The sequence below is a fragment of the Malurus melanocephalus genome, unplaced genomic scaffold (assembly GCF_030028575.1).
Source record: "Malurus melanocephalus ecotype Western Australia unplaced genomic scaffold, MMel_1.1 scaffold_449, whole genome shotgun sequence".
Lineage (NCBI taxonomy): Eukaryota > Metazoa > Chordata > Aves > Passeriformes > Maluridae > Malurus > Malurus melanocephalus.
In genome coordinates this window covers 524,605-544,232 of record NW_026623681.1, presented here as the reverse complement: position 1 = coordinate 544,232, position 19,628 = coordinate 524,605, and the positions used below count along the sequence as shown (strand labels likewise).

Here is a 19,628-nt window from a genome sequence, read left to right as displayed (position 1 = left end):
CCAACCCATAAACATGTAAAAATGGATTATTTTTTGTCCATAGGCACAGAAAGAACAAACTACACTTCATATACAAAATGAAGTTTGGATAGTTATGAAGTCTTTATAACCAATATTTACATTTGAACAGTTTTAATTTAGTACTAGGACAACTATTGGGACAGTAAACATGATCCTGCTATGACCATGCCAACTTACACAAATTAGATCTTGGGGGAAAGATTGCAGTTTCTGAACTAAAAAACCCATTAAGTCCCAGGGAGAACACATTATCTGCAATTTATCACACTTCCTAGGGATTCCTCACTRAAACCCAATCTTCTCATATTGCTAAAATATCATTAAAAAGTAGAGAAACTCAACAGGAATTTTTGTAATAAACAGGCCCATCAGGAATAGCAGAAGATTACACTTCCGACTTGTACTGTACAAATGTTATTGTCTGATGAACTAAAATTGCTTTTCAAGTACATACTCATTTCCCCATAATGAAAAAAAATGGTAAACATAACAGCATATGGCATCAAGATGAATCCCAAAGCACCCAGGAGTGGCATCCATATGTCAGGAGCCATGASACAAAACAATTAGTGGCTGCCTCTTCTACCTGACCACATTTCTAATTGGTGAACACACATGTATGTTAAAGTTAACACAAACACAGTGAAAAACATCACCAAACCATGTAGAAGTATTGCCTAGCTGGAACCAAGCTGAAAGAGATTTCACACACACTGAGCTCGTGTCAGGAAATAACCACGATAGAGCACCAGGAAGCTCTAAACTCTTCCCAAGGAGCTCTCTCTTAGACCCTTCCCTTCATTCCTGTGACAATCTCACAGAGAGTGTGGCTGTAATTAGAGGAAACTCTGCAGGTCCCTGCTCAGCAGAACTTGCACTGAGTGACAACCAAATATTTTTAAGCACCTTGAACTGTATTAAATTCTTTCTCCCTCCTCATCACTGCTTTTGCCAAGTCACACCCACTAAAGGAGGCAGCACTTTTGTTATCTGGCCTATCATCATAATCCAACACATCTACAGACTTATCCAGAACCTATCATGCTCATTCAGAACTCATATCCTTAAATTGTCCTTAAAAAGAATTGGTTTAACATTTTAGTACTTTTTCTGATCCTGTCATGCTTAGGCAGTCTTTCAGGAATCACCAAAGCATCAGGCATTGCTACACTGTACAAACACCTTCACATATTTCCTTACCTCAATATTCTTTGACTTTAAATAACATCCAAGTAGACAGAGCAASACAAGAGAATTGAAGTAGAATTAAGAAATGGGATTTAAGTGGTGAGAAGAGCAATAGATGGAGAAACAGAGTCCCCTGTCAGCAAGACAGATATACTTCATACTTTTTAAAAGAAAGTAATTCCTGTTCACAAGCCTGGATTAAAACCAGACTCATCAACCTGCAAAAAGGTACCTAAAGAGTGTAAATGCCACAGTGCTCACTATGGTCTTAATGATTTAGGAAGAAATCACTGGCCATTTTTATTTAACAGCTCAGAGCAGTAAGTAGCAATTAAGTCACTTCTCACAGACCATTCCAGCATCAAGGAGTTGACTCTGACCTTTTTGTCCCCTATCTCCATGTTCAAAAACTTACAGGAAACCTTCCTCTGCTACGATTACAACTCTCCTCAAACCATAAACAAGAGTTTCCCTAACAAATCCATATTTATGTCCATACATTTTTCAATTACTTTGCATACTCCACAGTACGATGAGCAGTTCCATGATGGACACACCACAGTCCCCATTATCAATAATAAAAAGCACCAGTTTGCAACACAGCCCACACATGATGACCTACTCCAAGTCCCTGGAGAGCTCCAGATTGTTAAATATCTATGACCAGTGTTTTAGACAATACAAAGAGAGTCAGGATGACATGTTCAGAGCAGTAGAAGATGCTTCTCAACCTTGACAGTAGGTATTTAAATGTAGTCACAACTTGTCCAGTCCATTCTATTCCTTTCTCTGCCACCTTTTAATAACAACAACTGGTGGAGTTACACWCTTGCAAATCCAGGTGGATGGGACACAGATTTAACAGCAGTTATAACCTACTGAAAGAAATAGCTATTTTCCCCAATAAAGAGTCAGGCATTGAGTAGATCGACCAGTAAAAATATACCTCCAATAAAAAAAATAAAAAAAATAAAAAAACCAAAACCTCAGGGTATTTAATTTTGCCCTAAAACCTGGTAACAACTCTATACTTTCATTTCACATAGTAGAACCCAAGAGGCTGAAAGTCAATAGTGCCCAGATCCACTTGTACGCACAAATGACAACCTAATGTCAAGCCCCAATGAAACCAAAGAGAACGTGGAGAACTGCTTCACAAACCTCTGGGCTCTCTCATCATTCTCCTAGGTCAGACACACTCACAGATCCAAGCTTTACTCACTCACAGATCCAAGCTTTTCCCTTGTTTCTAAACACTGTACTGCACTGCCTTTTATGCACTAGCCACAGAAGACCTTTTTACATTATTTATGTCTTTAATGAAATCTCAATACAATCACAAAGGGAAGCATTTAAAAATCAGAAACCTTGCTTTCACTTTAGATTACTGTGTACCTACATTTCTGTTGATAGAAATGGAAGCTACATGTCAATCTATTTCCAAAAATCCATTTATGGCTTCCYAGCCTCACTCACCCTTGATAYCCAGGAGTTGCAATAAACCCTACTCCTGTATCTGGCACGGCAGCACTGTAAAGGCTTGCCAAGCCCAGGATAGTGGGGCAGTAAGTGGCTTCAAACAGGCAGAGAAAAAGCAACACAAGCTGCAATCCTTTCCACTTGCACCCACTGTCACAGCCACCTTTAGGAAGAGGTGCTGATAAGTAAAGATCTATTTGTGCCATAGTATTAATAACTTCAGATAGGATTATTTGTCTTCCATCTGTTTCAGCCCAGTGAGACAGGACTGGTCCCATCCCCTCCCAGCATCAAACTGGAGTTTCTGAACTCCAGTAAGACACGAACTGACAGAAACAGGACACAAAAGATCCCACTTGTTCMTAGTTTAAAATTGCAAGGGCATCTTTTCCTCAATACATGCTTTAAATAACTCATTTTTGCTCCAACTATTCACTGTTTTCTTTCCTCCTACTTCCTTAACATCTCTAATGGAAATGCCTGGGAAAAACTAAATGTCCTGTGACCCTGGCACAGCTCTTGTGAGCAGAGCCCTCCTTTCACTCAGTAGAAGACAGCTTTGCTCAGACGAAAGAGGCTAAATCTCATTTGAGCTCAGCTGCTTTTGCAGCATTTACAATAGAAAAAGTAGGAAAACAAAAATCATTTAAAAGAGCAAGGTGATAGCATTTTAAAATTTAAGGACTTACCTAGTCCCAACAACAAGCAAACCATCCATCTCTCCCCCTAAGTTTCAAGGTCATTTGGTAAATAAATGCTTTTAGAAAGTTTCTAAATTATCGATTTTGAAGCCTCCCACTCCTAGAATTTGCCTGGACTAGTACATTGTTTAAAACTGTCTGAATTTCTCAATTTGCTGCCACATCCCTCCCTGCTTGCCCAGGCTCCTCCTCACTGTCTCTCCTGCAAATTCAGACCATGAGCCCAGTGATGTCCTTCCCTAGCAGGTGCCAACAACAGCAAACTGTGCTCGTGTTCAGAACTCTGCACTGCCCCACTTCCCTCCACAACAATCTGAGTTACAGAAACAGCACAACTCCCAGCTTTACAGTGTTTGAGCAACAAATTTAAATACGACAAAAGTGGATCAAGAGCATCTTACCATTATTGTTCCTCCTGTCTGGGTTCGTAGAGGTTTCAGAACTTTTCTCTGAACAACAAAATTGGGWAGAAAGGCAACCGGTGGAATTTCTGTGATTGTAGCCACAACAAATGACCACTGCAATGGAGAGAAAGAGAGTTCCAATTAACGTAGACACTTAGCTCTCTCGTTAGTTGTTATCTACTAAATAAGGTGCTCATAGGTCCTCAGTAAGATTTTTTATATTTTTAGATGGAAGCGAACACACCAGTTATTAGTGGCCTCCAAAYAGGTCCATCCTCAAGTTTTTAACTATGAGAATCATCTATTTCMACATTTTATTATCGAACAGTAATTCTTCAGGAACCTAGTGTTTCAGAAAAATCTCATATCCCTCAGATTGGGAGGAAGAATTGTAAAATGTCCTTCAGCTACACTTGATATAKTGTTCAAACCGAAAATATCTATTCCTGTGTGGAATCAAAAGGAYAGAACAAGGAGAAAGCAAACACAAACAGACAACTGAACTAAGAAGCTGAAATACTTAAGTGAACACACAGTGCAAACTTTACCACAGAGAACTGATTCAAATTTATTTAGCATATTAAACACTTCTGGAAAATGTTTCAAGGAAACATTCTGTTTAAAAGTCTTCAAGGTTAGAACACAAAATATTTGCAATATGTAARTGCTTTTTTTGCAAACACACTGATTACTTCAAAGAACTTCCACTAACACTGCTACCAGTGATAACACTGCTAAATATATTTCAAAGCACAAGTCACAAGCAAGAATACACCTGTTCAACCAGGACTGGAACATTGAGGGACCAAGGATTATGAGTTACCACCCTGCACAAAGACTCTGAACAGATCCTGTTTTCTGCAACAGYGGGAATTTTAACTGGACTGAGGGCATTGGCTGCACCATTACACAGCTGCTCACAGTTGGCAGGATGTACATGTGGGCAACTGGAACCAAAGACAACAGCCCCATCTCAGGGTCTTTTGATGCTCAAAGTAATTTCCCAGTTACCAATACTTAAATTTCCAAGTACTACTGGGTGGGGTGAATGGGTGGCATTATTCACACAGTGCCTAAGTCTCCTAACCATATTTTGCCAACAGGTTCATTTTAAGCTCTCACTACTTTTATATTTGCAGGACATTATTCTTTTATCATACAATCAGCTGTCCATTATAAGATGATTTAATTATTTTTTAGTCCAGTCAATCTTGATAAAGTCCCTTTGCAAGACATTTTAGCTTTTGAACAAGCACGTTATTAAAAACTACATTCAATCCTGTTGTTCTAAAAGGGAACTGAAAAGGTCACATCTGGATAAAAAAATAAATTTTAACTCCAATGTGAATTATGATCACACAGGAAGTTTTAGAGAAGTTTAAAGTTAAATTAATGTCAACAGGGAACAGTGGAAGCAATGACTTCAACAAACATTATGCAACTGCAGATTTTTAAGGGCAGGTAAGAAATGCAGGTGTGGTGGGAGCAAGGAGCAAGCAAGGCTTGCTGCTCACACCTAAGCCATTCCCACTCACTGCTCCACACATGGGCCTGTGCTGAGGTAAATAATTCCCAGCAGTTTGGGGAAGCCATTGACTGGGAGGAAAGTCCTGGGGCTCAAGAATGCAGCTACAGATGTGGGAAAATGCTTCTCCAAAACTACTACCTAGTAACTCAGAAATGTGTGGAATGTTTTATGTTTTTTTTTTTCTTCAGCATATTAGTTTTGTTTTCCAGCATTTCCCACAATAAATTCCCACACTAGCTATGTAGAGACTAAATAAAAAAAGCAAAAGGAATTGGTTTTATATAATTGTATACTTTCCCATGTTGTAAAAAAAAAAAAAAAAAAAAAAAAAGAATTAATTTGAATACATGGAGACTACATCAATCATGTTTTCCAGACTGCCAGCTGCCTTCCGTAACAGCAGTCTTCACACACATCACTGTCCTTTCACAGAAAACAAACCCTTCAAATGATTTTTTAAATTACTCTTTTTCATATTCATATATTATGATTGTATACATCAGAATAATATCAGCTACTTTTTCTATATTTGCTCTCTCTCAGCCATCATCAAATTTCTTCCCTGCAATTTCTTCCCTTCCCTGAAGCTGGACAGGACTCAGAGCAAGCTGGTCTAGGGGAAGGTGTCCCTGCCCATGGCCGGGGCTGGAATGAGATGTGCTTCAAGGTCCCTTCCAACTCCAATCAGTCTGGGATTCTATGAAATTACTGATTCTCCACTGAAGTTTTGCAGAGCTGTAATTATGTGACTTACAAATTAAAATTTAGTCTGKATTTTGGGAAGAGCAATAACCATAAATAAACACTATAAATAAATACTATGTCTTCACTTAGTCTTAGTTATCAACTCCATTTAGCTCTTTTATTGCTACTACTGTAAGACTTTTAAAATTATTTATCTTTCTAYATTTTGAATAAATAGTTCAATGAATTAAGTTTTTATTAAAAAAAAATCACTCTCCATTTTGTTAAAAGGAGAAAAGCAGTCAGATTAACTCTTACTTAGCTGTGTTTTCCTTTAATAAATGCCTCCTACCATATTACCTATTGGGCAACATCGTTACATTTGGCTCAGTTTAACCTTATAGCAAGATGCTACACTCAAAAAAAAAAAAGAAAAAAAAAAGGAAGGTGGTAATAAAAAAATCCTAAAATAACCACAGATTAAGAGTTTTTCAGTTTCCTTACTTAAGCAGAAACTCTATAACAGATACATTTAATGAGGATATTTTTGTAAGATTTTTTCTTCTAAAGTATTACTACTATTAATTCCTTAACTATAAAACTCTTCTCAGGAAGGTTAGACATCTTTAATTCATTAATCTTCAAGGACTAAAAGTTAAACTGGAAAACTAATATGAGGAAGATATAGATAAAGCTAAAGCAATTGCTTTTATTCTGATATCTCCTGCATTAATACAAACAGATCACCAATGATCAAACCCAACCTCTGATGTACTGCCTTTCATCTTATGCATTCATTGCATTTCAGCATTTTAAAATGGCCAACAACAGACAAATTTWWWAAAAAGGCAATTTTGTTCTTCAATATCTAAATTTAAACTGTATTTAATTCTTTGCTAAATTCCTGGAGCTAGTCCCAGCTTCAAGGGAAAGTTCAAAGATCCAACAGCAAGCAGCTCACGTGATTTATATTTAGAAGCTTGCCTGAGACAAAGCTATCTGGATCCATCTTCAAGCAAGTATAAAGCAAGGATGTTTTCAGCTTSAATTAACACAAGATAAAATCAGGAAGGACAATGGAAAGCTTGCAGTTTTCACAAAGTTTGCAGCCAAGGTATGAAGGCACAGTTAGCACCTGGAATCAGGCACTGCACTGGCAGAAGTGATGACAACCAGTGATGAACCCAAGGAAATCCACCAAAAAACAGGTCTGGCTGGTGCACCAGTATCCCAGCCAATGAGCAGGAAACATTMAAAAGGAAGAAAACAAATTGCTGTTACTAAATGCTCCTTGTCCTGATGAGCTTTGCCAGCTGCTTTCGCTGCACAAAAGGTTCCACAGCACTTGCACATTGAAGCACACAGTGTAACACTGAAACCTGTCAGACCTTGCTGCCCAGGACTGGCATTCYTGCTTGGCATTTTCTCCACACAGACTTAAATATTACACATCTTTAAAGTAACACTTTTGTATATTTCTACAGACCCTTACCTGACATACTTTTACATGAAAACTTAGGGAGAAAAATTATTTATCTGCTCTCACAACCTTCTTAACACTTTACAGCAGAAAAGCACTCAGCTTCAACTTGTCACCCATGAAGTTCGAAAATCTGAGCAAGGAAAAAGCACAATGGAGGGAGCAGAGACAACAGAAGACAGCACAAGAACTGCATGAACTGAGGAACTGGACATGGAATTCTCAGCACCTCTGAACGTATCCATTTCATCCAACTCCAGCCCACGTGTCTGCATCTGCTGAGCCCCTAAGGCAGCACAYACAGCATTCATTCTGTGTGGTTTACCTGAACACCTGATCCAGCCACAGGTACACAGGCTCAGTTGGTGATTCCATGAGCCTCTTCCTTTTCCCTGCACTGCTCAGAGTCCTCCCAGCTGCCCAGGCCCCTRCCAGGACTACCACAAGACCCAGGTACCTGTGGCAGGTAAGCCCAYGTGGCCAGGCAGGAGCCAAGGCACACAAACACCTGAGCACCAGCCAACACCTGTCTCCTCCTCACAGTTACATTTCTAATAGTGATTAACCTCTTATTTTTAAACCCAGATCATTTGCAAATATATAACCCAGACTGAAATTCCTAATGAGACTGGCTGACTCAATTCACTCTCAGAAAAGCCCCACTGGTGCACAGGTCTTATCCTCAGTATTTGCTCACATCACATATGTTACCATAGAACTGCTCATAAATAAAAAGRGAAATACTTACACAGTCTGAAACTGGCTCTAAGCTCATTCCCTACCTCATTCCAAAAGTTCAGAATGCTGACATGCAGAAAATTCATTATTTTACATAACACTAGAAAAAGGCAGCAAGTGGAAAAGTACTGAAGGAAACTACCAACAGTCCARTCATCACCTTAGAGATCTAAATCCTTCAAAGGAATAAACTGGGGGGGAATCACCTCAATTCAAAAAGGCCAAACTTCACTGTAAGGCCTGAGCAGGGAAATAGGGGRACCCTTCCTGCCAACACAGAATTGACTTCCAGTAGCGTATGTATTTTGTGTACACCTTTTATTTCTTTTCATCCAACACTCAGCTGGCCTCTTCAGCTGCTGCGAGGACATGAAACACCACCTACTCTTACAAGGGTAGGGAATTTCCTACCAAATTCATGCTCAGATTTTAAATGAACACTCAAGTGATCCATTATCTTAGGAGATCTGGGCATTCTGAGAGAGGCAAGCAACTTCGTAGTCTTCAGAGATGATCTAATATAAAACTACACCATTTATAGGCATTTGTCTGAATTTAAAAGAAAAATAGCACAGCAGACATTGGATAAGGCAATAAACAATTTTCACAGGCCCTTTTCATGTCTGGGATGTTATTTTTCTTTTGCAACTAAGCACTTTTATCTTTGCTGCTTGGCAGGAACCTGCTGGCATGACCAACACAACATCTTCCAGTTTCCACACTTGCAGGAAATATCCTCTCAAGAAAAGGGGGAGAGGAGATACCCAGTAAATCCAATCTGGATGCACAGRACAGTGCTGGTCTTGACACCGAGACACAAGTTGTACAGACAATTCCCTGTGAAGCCATCCCATAGGTACTAAAAATATTATTATGGCATTCCAAACTGAGCTATGCACATTAAACTCTGCTTCAAATAAGTGATTCAGTAAAAAGAGGTGGGTGGTACTATGGAATTAAAAGTTCAATATCAAGAATAGCTGCAATAATATCAAATCTAACGATGCATGAAATTGCATGTAACTTCATAGCACAGAATGAAGAAGCATAAGAGAACTCAGAAGAGCAGTAAGAGTGAAAAAGTTCACACAAATAACAGATCATTTATAGAGAAAATAAAACATTCCAGAAACAGCAATCCAAGGACTCTTTCACCATGGAAGGGCACAGGTGACTCAAAATAACTTCTTTTGAATTATGAAATGGAAGATTTCTTTTCTCTTACAAATCCCTTCTCTGCCCTCCAAGCACAGTTGCAAAGTAGAAGCAATGTCACCTGCACTCGTGTACTATCCAATTCCACCCACAGATCTYGATCTATTCAGAAGCAGAGATCTCACATGTTTATATTTTAGAGTTACATTGAGGTTTCACAAACAGATGTTTCAYTTAGAAATATCCAAGGAATGCTCCTCATCCCCCCCGCAGTCCTGTATGAGCTGGAAATCTTCACACACAGATATGCTTGGTTATGCCCTTGMATTGCTCTTTCAACTATCTCCATATTCCACTGATACAGGCAGTGTCTGAGTAGAAAGTCCCTCCCAAGAGACTGACCACAGAATCACTACAGAGATGCTGTGTCAAGATTACACAGCCTCAAACCCCACAAAGCAATCCCTGCATTAGAAAACATCCAATAAAGTACCCCATGTTAGTGGTTTCAATTGTGTTTTCAATTTCAGAACTGTATTTTATCAAAACTTACACTGCTCAACATTAAAACTCTGGCACTAACAAGAATATTACTGACATCTCAGGCATGCCAACTTTCCTCATGTTTAGCTTCCTTGAAGTATCATGTCAGGTCACCTATTTAACCTAGCAGACCCTCTTGCCACTCCACGCCAATATAGAGTGAACTGCCGAGCATTTCTATGGTGCTCTTTCAGTGTTCTCAGTAACAATGTTATCAGTGTTACCAACATATACCATTTTATATCTGTAAAGCTGATTTATAACAACTGTACAGGATATTCATTGCCTTTGACACTGGACAGTTTTCTGGGAAAACACATGAATGAGTACARTACCTTTAATTTATTAAGGTAGCGTCTTGTGTGAACAACCAAGAGATCTTCATCAGTYGCCTCCCGTGCCTGCACAATCAAGTCATCTGCAATTAGTTTTTCTTCTGCAACAGGAGAGAAATAACAATTGGCATTGTACACCACTGCTTAACCCCCATGTCCCCCACTGCCAAACACACTGCTCAAACCTTGGTGTGGTAACTTCCTCTGTCATGTTTATTACTCAAACAGCTTTGGGTTACTCAGTGKTGGCAAGTTTTCCATGTACACCTCCTGTGTCACAGGTAAGCTATCAGGAAGTGTGCATTGGAGAAATATTGTGTACAGAAAGTTTTCAGAGTGTGCTAAGATCATGGTAAGTTGTTGTTTAAACCAAAAGGACAGACAAATAATGACAGAAGATGAACATACACTGGAATCACACAGCTCCTCACAGTTTAGGGCTAGGCCCACTGGGGAAATCCTGGTGCTTGTACCATCAAATATTCACCATTATTTTACCATGCTTTAAGAAATGCCACAGTTTGTACTAGGATTTAATCCTCTAAATCACAGAAAAATAAAATAATAAACCAAAATTCAAAACAAAGTAATGGCTTAGATGTTCATGGAAGCAAACAAGTTTAATTAGGATATTTGTGTCACCCCCTACCTCAATTTAATTTCAAGAAAAAACAATGAGCAGCTATTAATTCTTTCTATCAGAGACAAAAGGATTATTTAAAAACTTAAGTTTTATAAGAGCAAGTTACWCCAAGACTTCAGAATCGGTGCATATGATCATTACAAACAACAATTAGAAGGAATCCCGCTGATCTTCCCAGGCAAATTTTGATATTTAATTGCTGCACAGCTGCAGTCTTCTAACCCTGTATCTCTTAATTTTATACTTGGTGGATAAAGAAAACAGCTCAGAAGTGTGGGAGATTTTTCTCTGAAGTGTTATACAAGAACAGCACCTGCAACAACATTTGTTTTGGCAAGCTTCTGTTTCTCCTGACTGAGGCTTGAGGAACACTTCATTCATGCACTGGCATCAAACAGAACCAAACTGCTGCCAGCTTCGTTCTTTAGGAGGAAGGTGCACTGGAAAGATGTTCACTGTTGATTTGCTCAGTGATAAGGCACAGGGGAGGTCAGCTGTTGCCAGGAATAGCTACAGGGCCAGAGCAAACCAAGTGCTCTGTGGTATCCTGGGGCATCTTCCTCCTTTCAAAGCAAGGACAGGAAAACAATTGGGAAATCTAATTTTCTGTGAAAGCCTGAGACACTTCAGGGTAAACATGTCACACAGAAAAGTGCTGGAGGAAAAGACTTTAAACAGAAGAAACAGAAAGGTAAAGGTTCTGATTAATTAAGGAAACTGTTATGGAACCCAAGTTAAATTATTTAAGGTTGTTAGAGGAAAAAGCCACAACTCAGTTACTAAGATGTTAGAGTATTAGAATTATTTTACCTCAGTTAAAAGAATACCAGTCAGCCTGCAGTAGTAAGGGCAATCCTGAACTGTGAAGGATCATCAGTTGGAGTCGTTAGGACCACATAAAGATCAACAAGGACAACCAAGAGCCTTTGTCTTGGCCAGAGCCAAAAAAAAGCCTTTTTTTTTTTTTTTGTTTTTTACCGCTGATGAGCAAGCTCATGCTTTAAATGAAGAAATGCCAAGATTTCACAGGTCCTGCTCACACCCCTGATTCTTACATTTGTATTTCCTTAACCCATTTCTACCTGTATCTTCCAATTGGCTTAAACAGCAGTAATGAGTAGTATCATAAAAATCTCTGCCTGTACCAGAGGGGCCTCAAAGCTCTTTCCAAACATCATCAGAGCAATAGGATGAGGTTGCTAAAGAATGGACTRAAGTGCTAAAGCTGCACTTCTCTCTCAGCCTGAGAAGGCCTGTGTGCAGTCCAAGTTGAGTAACTAAGTTAGACCTGCAGTAAACCATCATTAACACCTGGAGTTTCACCAACCACAGGAATGCCCCAGTTCCTGCTACACCAGCTGCAAAGCCAGGAAAGCTCAAGGCTACAGGAAGCCACCCACTGTAATTCAGRTCTGGTAAGCCCAACTGTCCATAAACTTGCAGCTGACACAGGAAGGATTTTCCTTCCATTGCTACAAAAGTGAACTCTGTGTTCTGTTTTAGAGCCAGGCTTGGTCCCCGAAAGGAAGTACAGACTGGAACTGCAAACAGCAGCTGGCCTCAAGAGGGAACTTTACAGAAATACTGCTCTCATACATTCATCTAGACTGAAAGAAAGCACTTTAAATCCTTACAAATCTGTTGAGTATCTGAACACTGYATGCTAAGCTACATCCACAAGGCTCCAGCATTCTGCACCTAACTCAGGCTGGGCTGAAAGCCAAGATCCTAGTGCTCACCTCAGAGGTAGAAGTAATTCTCATATATCCCACACGAACCTTTCCTGTAAAGGCCAAGCAATGAAATTCTGCCCCCTTCAAGAGCAGAAGGCATGCCTTCACCCCAACTGTAAAGACCAGGACTATTTTAAGAGGGTCTAAGATACAGCTATGCTCCCATTTCTCTTTCCTCCTTTTCACTCACAGTTTTGTAAAGCTTTGGTTCAGGCTGAAATGAACCAAACTAGTTACTCTAACTAGTATTATTCATGTCTCTGGGGAGAGCAAATAATTTAATGAGCTTCAATTTTCAATCACATTTCACAAGTTTCACTCTGCATAGACACCACAACTGWGCTGAAACTCAAACTGTGGGTTTATTCAATAGAGGGGGCTAGAAAATACATTTTCTAAGCACTATAAAACAAACCTTTGTATTAAAAAGCCATGGTGTAGGATGTTTGCTGTCAAGTTACAAATCCATCTTTTAAATACTTCATTGACAAAATCTTCAACAGTGACATGCAACCCACCTCAGAAATCCTACAATCAATTTAACTTGCGAAGACTTAAAGCTGCAAATACATAAAAATATTAAAGCACTTCAAGTATGATTGAAGAACATAGCTTAAATCTACACAATGATCAATGAAGATGTTCAGTCACTATTACATTAGTTGTTAACATAAGTCTGCACTAACCATGTAATTTTCTTTAGGTTTTGTGCAAATACTGGTCTAAGAGACATCTTCTGTTATTTTACCTTTCAAGAAATTGATGACTTTCCCCCACTTSCCCGCATCAAAGGGATGCAGTTTCTCAAGTCCCATGAAGGTGATRTTGTAGTCTGGGGAATACACGATGGGCCAACATCCCGATGGAGGGTCCTCATACAGCTCCGTCCTGTGAGGCCTTGGCGAGCAAACACACACCAGTCACTGCTTCAGAAACCACTTACAGGAATTGCTTTACACTGAAGGCCCAAATTACAAATTAGTCCTCACTAATACCAACTTTCTTGAAGAYAGTATTTCCAACAGAAAAAATGGAAACATTTGGTTTCTCTGTCCTTGTCTTTCCAAGTGCACCAATCAGCACCTTTACCTTCAAAGGGGTATCCAGTTTGCAGACAACATAACCTTCTATACCTGCACTGCTAGACTCGTATTCTTAAGTCTGTATCAAAACACAAACTGCAACGCTTCTAACAATGCATGTCTGGAAAGATTTCTAGGAACCTTTCCTAGAAAGCAACAAGCTATTTTGTGACCAGCTGAGCAAACTAACGAGGCTTGGCTTTTATTTGCATAGGATTGAACCAGAGCACACACTGTTAACTCCAGATGTCACTCACACCTGTAAACCTTATCCAATACTTTCCTTCAACCCCCCTCCAAATAAGCGGGTTTTCCCAACACCAAGAGCAACAGCACAGCCAGCTCACAGCCCTCCTTCACAAGCCATKGACAAAGCCAGCAATGCTGTGCTCCGTGTTTACAAACACCAATTGTTTGTGGAGCCCTGTGTGCACACAGGGTCAGCAGCCCAAGCCAAGGCTGAAAGGGGGGATTCTGTATTTGTACCCAGCCCATTCCACCACCTGCAGTGCCCCAAACTCCACGGAGTCATGGCGAGACCTCTCTCACTTCCCGAAATTTAAGGTTTGGAAAAACCTTTGCAACATACTGTGCAAGACACAAGAGTCTTTTGTCAGGTGAACAATGCAAACAGAAAACCCCTTATTTCCCGTCTAAATATGCTCAAAAAAAAAAAAATCCTTTTAAAATCCAGCTAGAAGCAAACCAAACGAACCACGAGGACAATGGAGGYTTTTCATCAGAGCCCGCGGCCCGGTGCCCACACACACCCACAGAGAGMGCCAGGGCTCTGCGGCCCTTTCCTCAGCCGTCCCCGCAGAAGGTGCCGTGACACCCCGGCCCTGACAGCGGGGCCGCGGGCCTCGGCCCTGCGGGGACTGCAACACACAGGCTCGTTTCCCCAGGCCCGGGCTGCTCCCGGTGGGACACCGCGTTCCCAGCGGGACACCGCGTTCCCAGCGGGACACCGCGTTCCCAGCGGGACACCGCGTTCCAAGCGGGACAGCACGCTCGCAGCGGGGCTCCTCCCGCCGGGGCGGTGTCAGGCCGGGCCCGCGGGGGATCGGGGCGCTGCCGCAACCCGGCCTGCGGCTCCGCGGGCCCCGAGGCCAGCCCGGGCAGGCAGGGCGCTCCCGCCGCCCCTAGAGCCGCCGCCTGTCCCCGGTGCCGCTTGCCGTGCCCCATTCCCCGCTCCCAGCCCCCGTGCCCGTACTCACATCCCCGCCTCCGCCGGGCCGCGCAGGGAAGGGGCGGTGTCGGCTCCGCCCGGCACGGGGCGGGCGCACGGCGGGGCCGGGCGGGGCTGCGGGCACGGCTGTGCTCGGTATCCTAACACCGGCTTAACTCGGGAATCCACGGACGACGTRATACAGCCTCGAACGCAGAACGCGTTTGACAAAAGGAACTAAGAATTCACAGGACAAGCCGCTGGTCTGATGTTGGGGCAGTTAGGAAAGCTCAACGTCTTCAAAGTGATTCACACAAACRGTATCTTCGTATGGGAAATATTTTTCTTAAATAAAACTTACAATTGACACCAGTAGGTTCTAGTCGGTCAGCAGCAAAATGAGGAAAACAGGTCAATTATTGATCTTACCTAACAGCAGCAGAACTGTTGCTGATTTTGACAGGTCAGGATTCACCCCAAGGACAACATCCCTGAATTCAGGCACACAAGAAAAATAAGCTAGTCTCAAGTCAAAAGCCAATTTCTAAGCATAGTTAACTAATTCTGCTTGAATATATACAAAAAGGGTGTTTTTTTTTATACGGTTGCACAGCTAAATCAATAATATMATGAAAAATGGTCCATCAATAGCAGCAGTATCTATCAACCCCGGGATACATGCCCAGAAGCACTCTTTYCTCTGGAGGAGTAATGTCTCTTTATGAGAGTCTCTGATAAATGTCTTTCTTCTTACAATATGCTGCCTTTGGCTTGGCATTCAGTTTTGATGGATGCCTGGGCTTCACTTTGGTATTTATTTAGCAGCAGGAGACTGTTACACCATGAAAACATTCTATCCCTTTGACATTATCTTTTAATTAACATTTCTTTTGTTCTRGCCCTTTGTGTGCTCACCTCAATATTCCTTCAGCATATCTACCTTTTCTTCCTTGTTCCTGACTGCTTAGTACTTGGGACTTTATAATTAGAGTGTTTGGTTAATGCTGCAAACATAACATGTTCTTATTTAATTGTCATTTTTATTAACTATTAGTTAAATTAAAAATCAACTACCAGACTAGTTTCCATGTTTCTTGGATGTCATAAATTGTTTTTTATATGCACTTTCCCATTAACAGGCCCTGGCACCCTGGCTCAGGTTGCCCAGGAAGCTGTGGCTGCCCCTGAAACCCCAGAAGTGTCCAAGACCAGGCTGGACCACGCTTGGAGCACCCCAGTCTAATGGAAAGTGGGATGGGATGAGCTTTAAGGTCCCTCCCAATCCAAACCATTCTGTGATTAATCATTTACCCTTGAAGTATGACACCCACACTGCTCCAAGAGGAGTGTTTACTTTGTCATTCCTTTTTTCACTGCCAAATATCAAATGAAAATATCTGCTCCTCTGTTCTGTATAGTTGTGACATTCATTACTTTCACTTTCCTCCTTTGATACCACCAGCTGGATTCTCATCTGCTGGCTGATTCCCAACAGGGTCCCCAATAATCCCTTTTCCTTTCTGCATCAGTGGCAGAAACATGTTCCCTTGGAAGCTTTTTGAGGAAGTGCTCTTATGGAATCATAGAATCATGAGGGTTGGAAAACRCCTCTGAGATCATCAACAGACACTAGTTACAGACCACAGAGAACCCAGCCTCCTCTACATCTCTTGGAATCCTACAAAATTAGGCCCCAAATACCCCATAAAAGTGAGAACAGATGAACTACAGCCTAATTTGTGCAGTGTACTGATGTTATTTGCTCTGTTTTCCTAATACCAAGGAAATGTTTTCTGCCTGGACCATTGTGCTTCTGTGGAGACAAATGCAGCTTGGATGGTTTTTGACAATACTGTGGCTAAGGCTGGGTGCTGTGCTAAGGGAGTTTATAAATTGCTGCACACCTGAAAGCACAGGCATATCGTTGTTCTAATAAATATCCAGCAACTATTAACTTTCAAGGTCTGGCCCATTTACTGTGCTATTTGTCATCCAGGAGATCATTCATATCATGCTGACAATCATGAAAAGGACTGCCTGCCTTCCACATAAGTGGTTTCTTATAATGGGGCTCCAGTTCAAAACTGATTCTGATAATGGCACTGTCCTTCCCAGGAACTCTTTTCAGGCTTTCAGGTTTATGTGATTGGTCTCTTTAAAGTTCAAGGATCCACTTGTGCGGATCCACGTGAAGATGGCTCCCAAACCTTGAATTGCTGACAAAACCAACTTTCAGCCAATATTAAACTGAGTCTGACTCCTGTCCCCTATGAAAGGGACTCCTGCTTCCCCTACAAAAGGGACTGGCTGGTCAGGACTGCCAGGAATTGTGCCAGTCAAGTACCTGTTCAAGTAATCTCTTCTTTAGCAGAATGAGGGAATTTGGCAAAACCACTTCATCAGCTTTTCAGCYTCTCTTACAACAGAAAATGACTTCTTAGTTTCCTTAGAATATTCCTTAAAGATAAGATTATTTTCCTTACAGTGTTATCTTCACTCTAATTAACCTAAGGTCTTCTCCTTCTCCAATTTACACCTCACTGAAATCCTCACTTTTGAACAGTTTGGCATGATCCACACAGCACCACTCTGTGCCTTCGGAGTCGTGCAGTTCTCAGGATGAGAGATGTGGGCTATTGGAAAGAATTCAGATGATACAAACCCCAGAAAGCGTTTCTCYAAAATAGTCTTTAAATATCCATTTCAGATTCACTGGAGGGACTCGGCTCAGTGCCTTGAGCTGATGATGGGCAGTGGAGGAAACCGTGAGACTTGATTTACTGTCATTCACTGTAAACATCTGCTAGTCAGTACCAAACTGGAGAAAACTGTGTTAAATACAATTTCCTTTCTGAAGGAAAAAAWTTTTCAAACAAGTGATTTATTTGCAGGTCCCTTCAGAGGTGCAGTCTGCTATTCTCTGGCTGAATATGAACACAGAGGGAAACAATTAAGTTAATTAATAACATTCYCTGCTACATCAGATTAATCTCCAAATTAATTTGTAACCATCCTCCCAGAGCATACTTATAAATGTGGTATTGTATATAATTTTTGCAATTTCATTGCCAATTACAGACACAACTTGCAGCCTAGTATTGTTTTCTACCAAAATAAACAGGAATGTGCCAAATACGTAGAGTTTTCAGTCCTAAGAACAACCAGATACACAGAAACTATTTTCATCTAACAATCAGCACGGTCAGCTGAGAACATTTTGTTGGTATCTGATCTGTCCTGATTTTTAAGTGCTTTGTTAATCTGAGTGATATGTAGTCTGTTTATAATATACAAGTGGTGAAGTGCAACACATATTTCTGCCCCACCTTTTCCAAGTACATTCGAAAGAAACATGTTCAGACACCAGGTACTCAGCTGGTGGGAAAGGTATAAATAAATACTGGCAAAATGGTTAAAAGTACACTATTACACTACTTAGACTACCAGGAAAAGGTTAAATCTCAGATTTCAGGATATTTTTTGTTTCTGATGGCCTCCTGCACCTTTCCCATTATCAAGGTAAAATTGCTACATGGGTGTTGGAATTTAAAGTGGGGCTGGGGAAGGAAATGCAGTTTACATTTTAAAGGTATCACAGAGTCCCAAACTGGTTTGGGTTGGAAAGGACCTTAAAGATCATCTCATTCCAACCSCTTGCCATGGACAGGGATGTCACTCACTAGATCAGGCTGCTCAGTGCCTCATCCAGCCTGGTCTTGGCCACTTACAATCAGGACATTGACTTTCTGCTACCTGCAGCATAATCATCATTTGTGATGACTTGGAATACTTCTGCTGTCCCAAGAGAAGCCCAGGGCTCGGGAAATGAGATGTTGCCTGTGGGAAGAATCATCATGACACAAAACATACTCAAAATATTTCCAAATCCATCATTGCTTTTCAATATTTTCTTATTTCTGTGCTAGTTTTAGATTCATAAATTGCAGCAACAATGCCTCCAAAGATATCCTGGAGGAACTTCAGTCTCAGTGTTCACCTGAGCACAGCTGAGAAAAGCAAGGGAACCACAGCAATGTGAACCATTACTAAAGAACCTGGATTTATTCCAAGCTTTGGAGGTTTCCTAAGCTCAGAACTATCCAGAAACCCCTTCAGAGTCAAAGGTCTTCAGCTGAAATTGCTCACTGGTGCCGTAAGGTGTTCACAGATTTAGATAGGTATGTCTTGTGATACCCAGATGGGACATTTTATTTGTTCTCAACTATCATGGCACAATTTAGATGCAAATTACCAGAYAACTGGCACTCCAACTGCATTAGGCACTATGAAAGAATAAGAATATTTGGAGCTATTTGTTTTAGCAAACAGGCAGCTGGTACAGTCCAATGCCTTATGCCTGACATCCCTAAATCTATGCCTCCCTTCCTGAATGGCAGTGATGTGATGATGATGAAAAGACAGCATTGTAAAATGGAGTTGGATAAGGCCACACAGGTTCCCAGATAACAGTCCTACACTGCATTGAGCCAAACTGCGGATATGGAAAGAAAGAATTGAACTACTACATGAAGCATTTTGAAAGAGAAGCTGCACACCTGGGGGATGTTAGGGATATTCAGCATTTATTCTTAAAGAGTGAAGAACACTCCTTCAAGTCATGGTGATCAAATTCCCTACAGAACTTTCCAATGATATTTTTAAATCCATTTTCTAGTCACTTTAAACAACATTTTAAAAAATATTACTTTATTACTATTGATCCAGAAACTGGATGTACTAGTCACA

The 19,628-nt window shown here is 40.9% G+C and overlaps 1 protein-coding gene across 2 annotated transcripts in view; it reads right to left on the bottom strand.

Moving 5' to 3' along the window:
- The window catches only part of HDAC11 (histone deacetylase 11), a 29,600-nt gene extending 14,618 nt beyond the window's left edge, over positions 1–14,982 (bottom strand). The window contains exons 1-4 of one of the 2 annotated variants that reach the window (XM_057380355.1): positions 14,932–14,982; positions 13,381–13,529; positions 10,257–10,357; positions 3,791–3,907 (exon numbers count right to left, since the gene is read on the bottom strand). In XM_057380355.1, the coding sequence (XP_057236338.1) occupies positions 3,791–3,907; positions 10,257–10,357; positions 13,381–13,529; positions 14,932–14,933 (369 nt within the window). In that variant the 5' untranslated portion in view covers positions 14,934–14,982. Of the gene's footprint in view, positions 1–3,790; positions 3,908–10,256; positions 10,358–13,380; positions 13,530–14,429; positions 14,517–14,931 lie in introns of those variants that run through there. The other variant, XM_057380356.1, reaches the window with a different exon arrangement.
- Between the last annotated feature and the right edge of the window lie 4,646 nt (positions 14,983–19,628).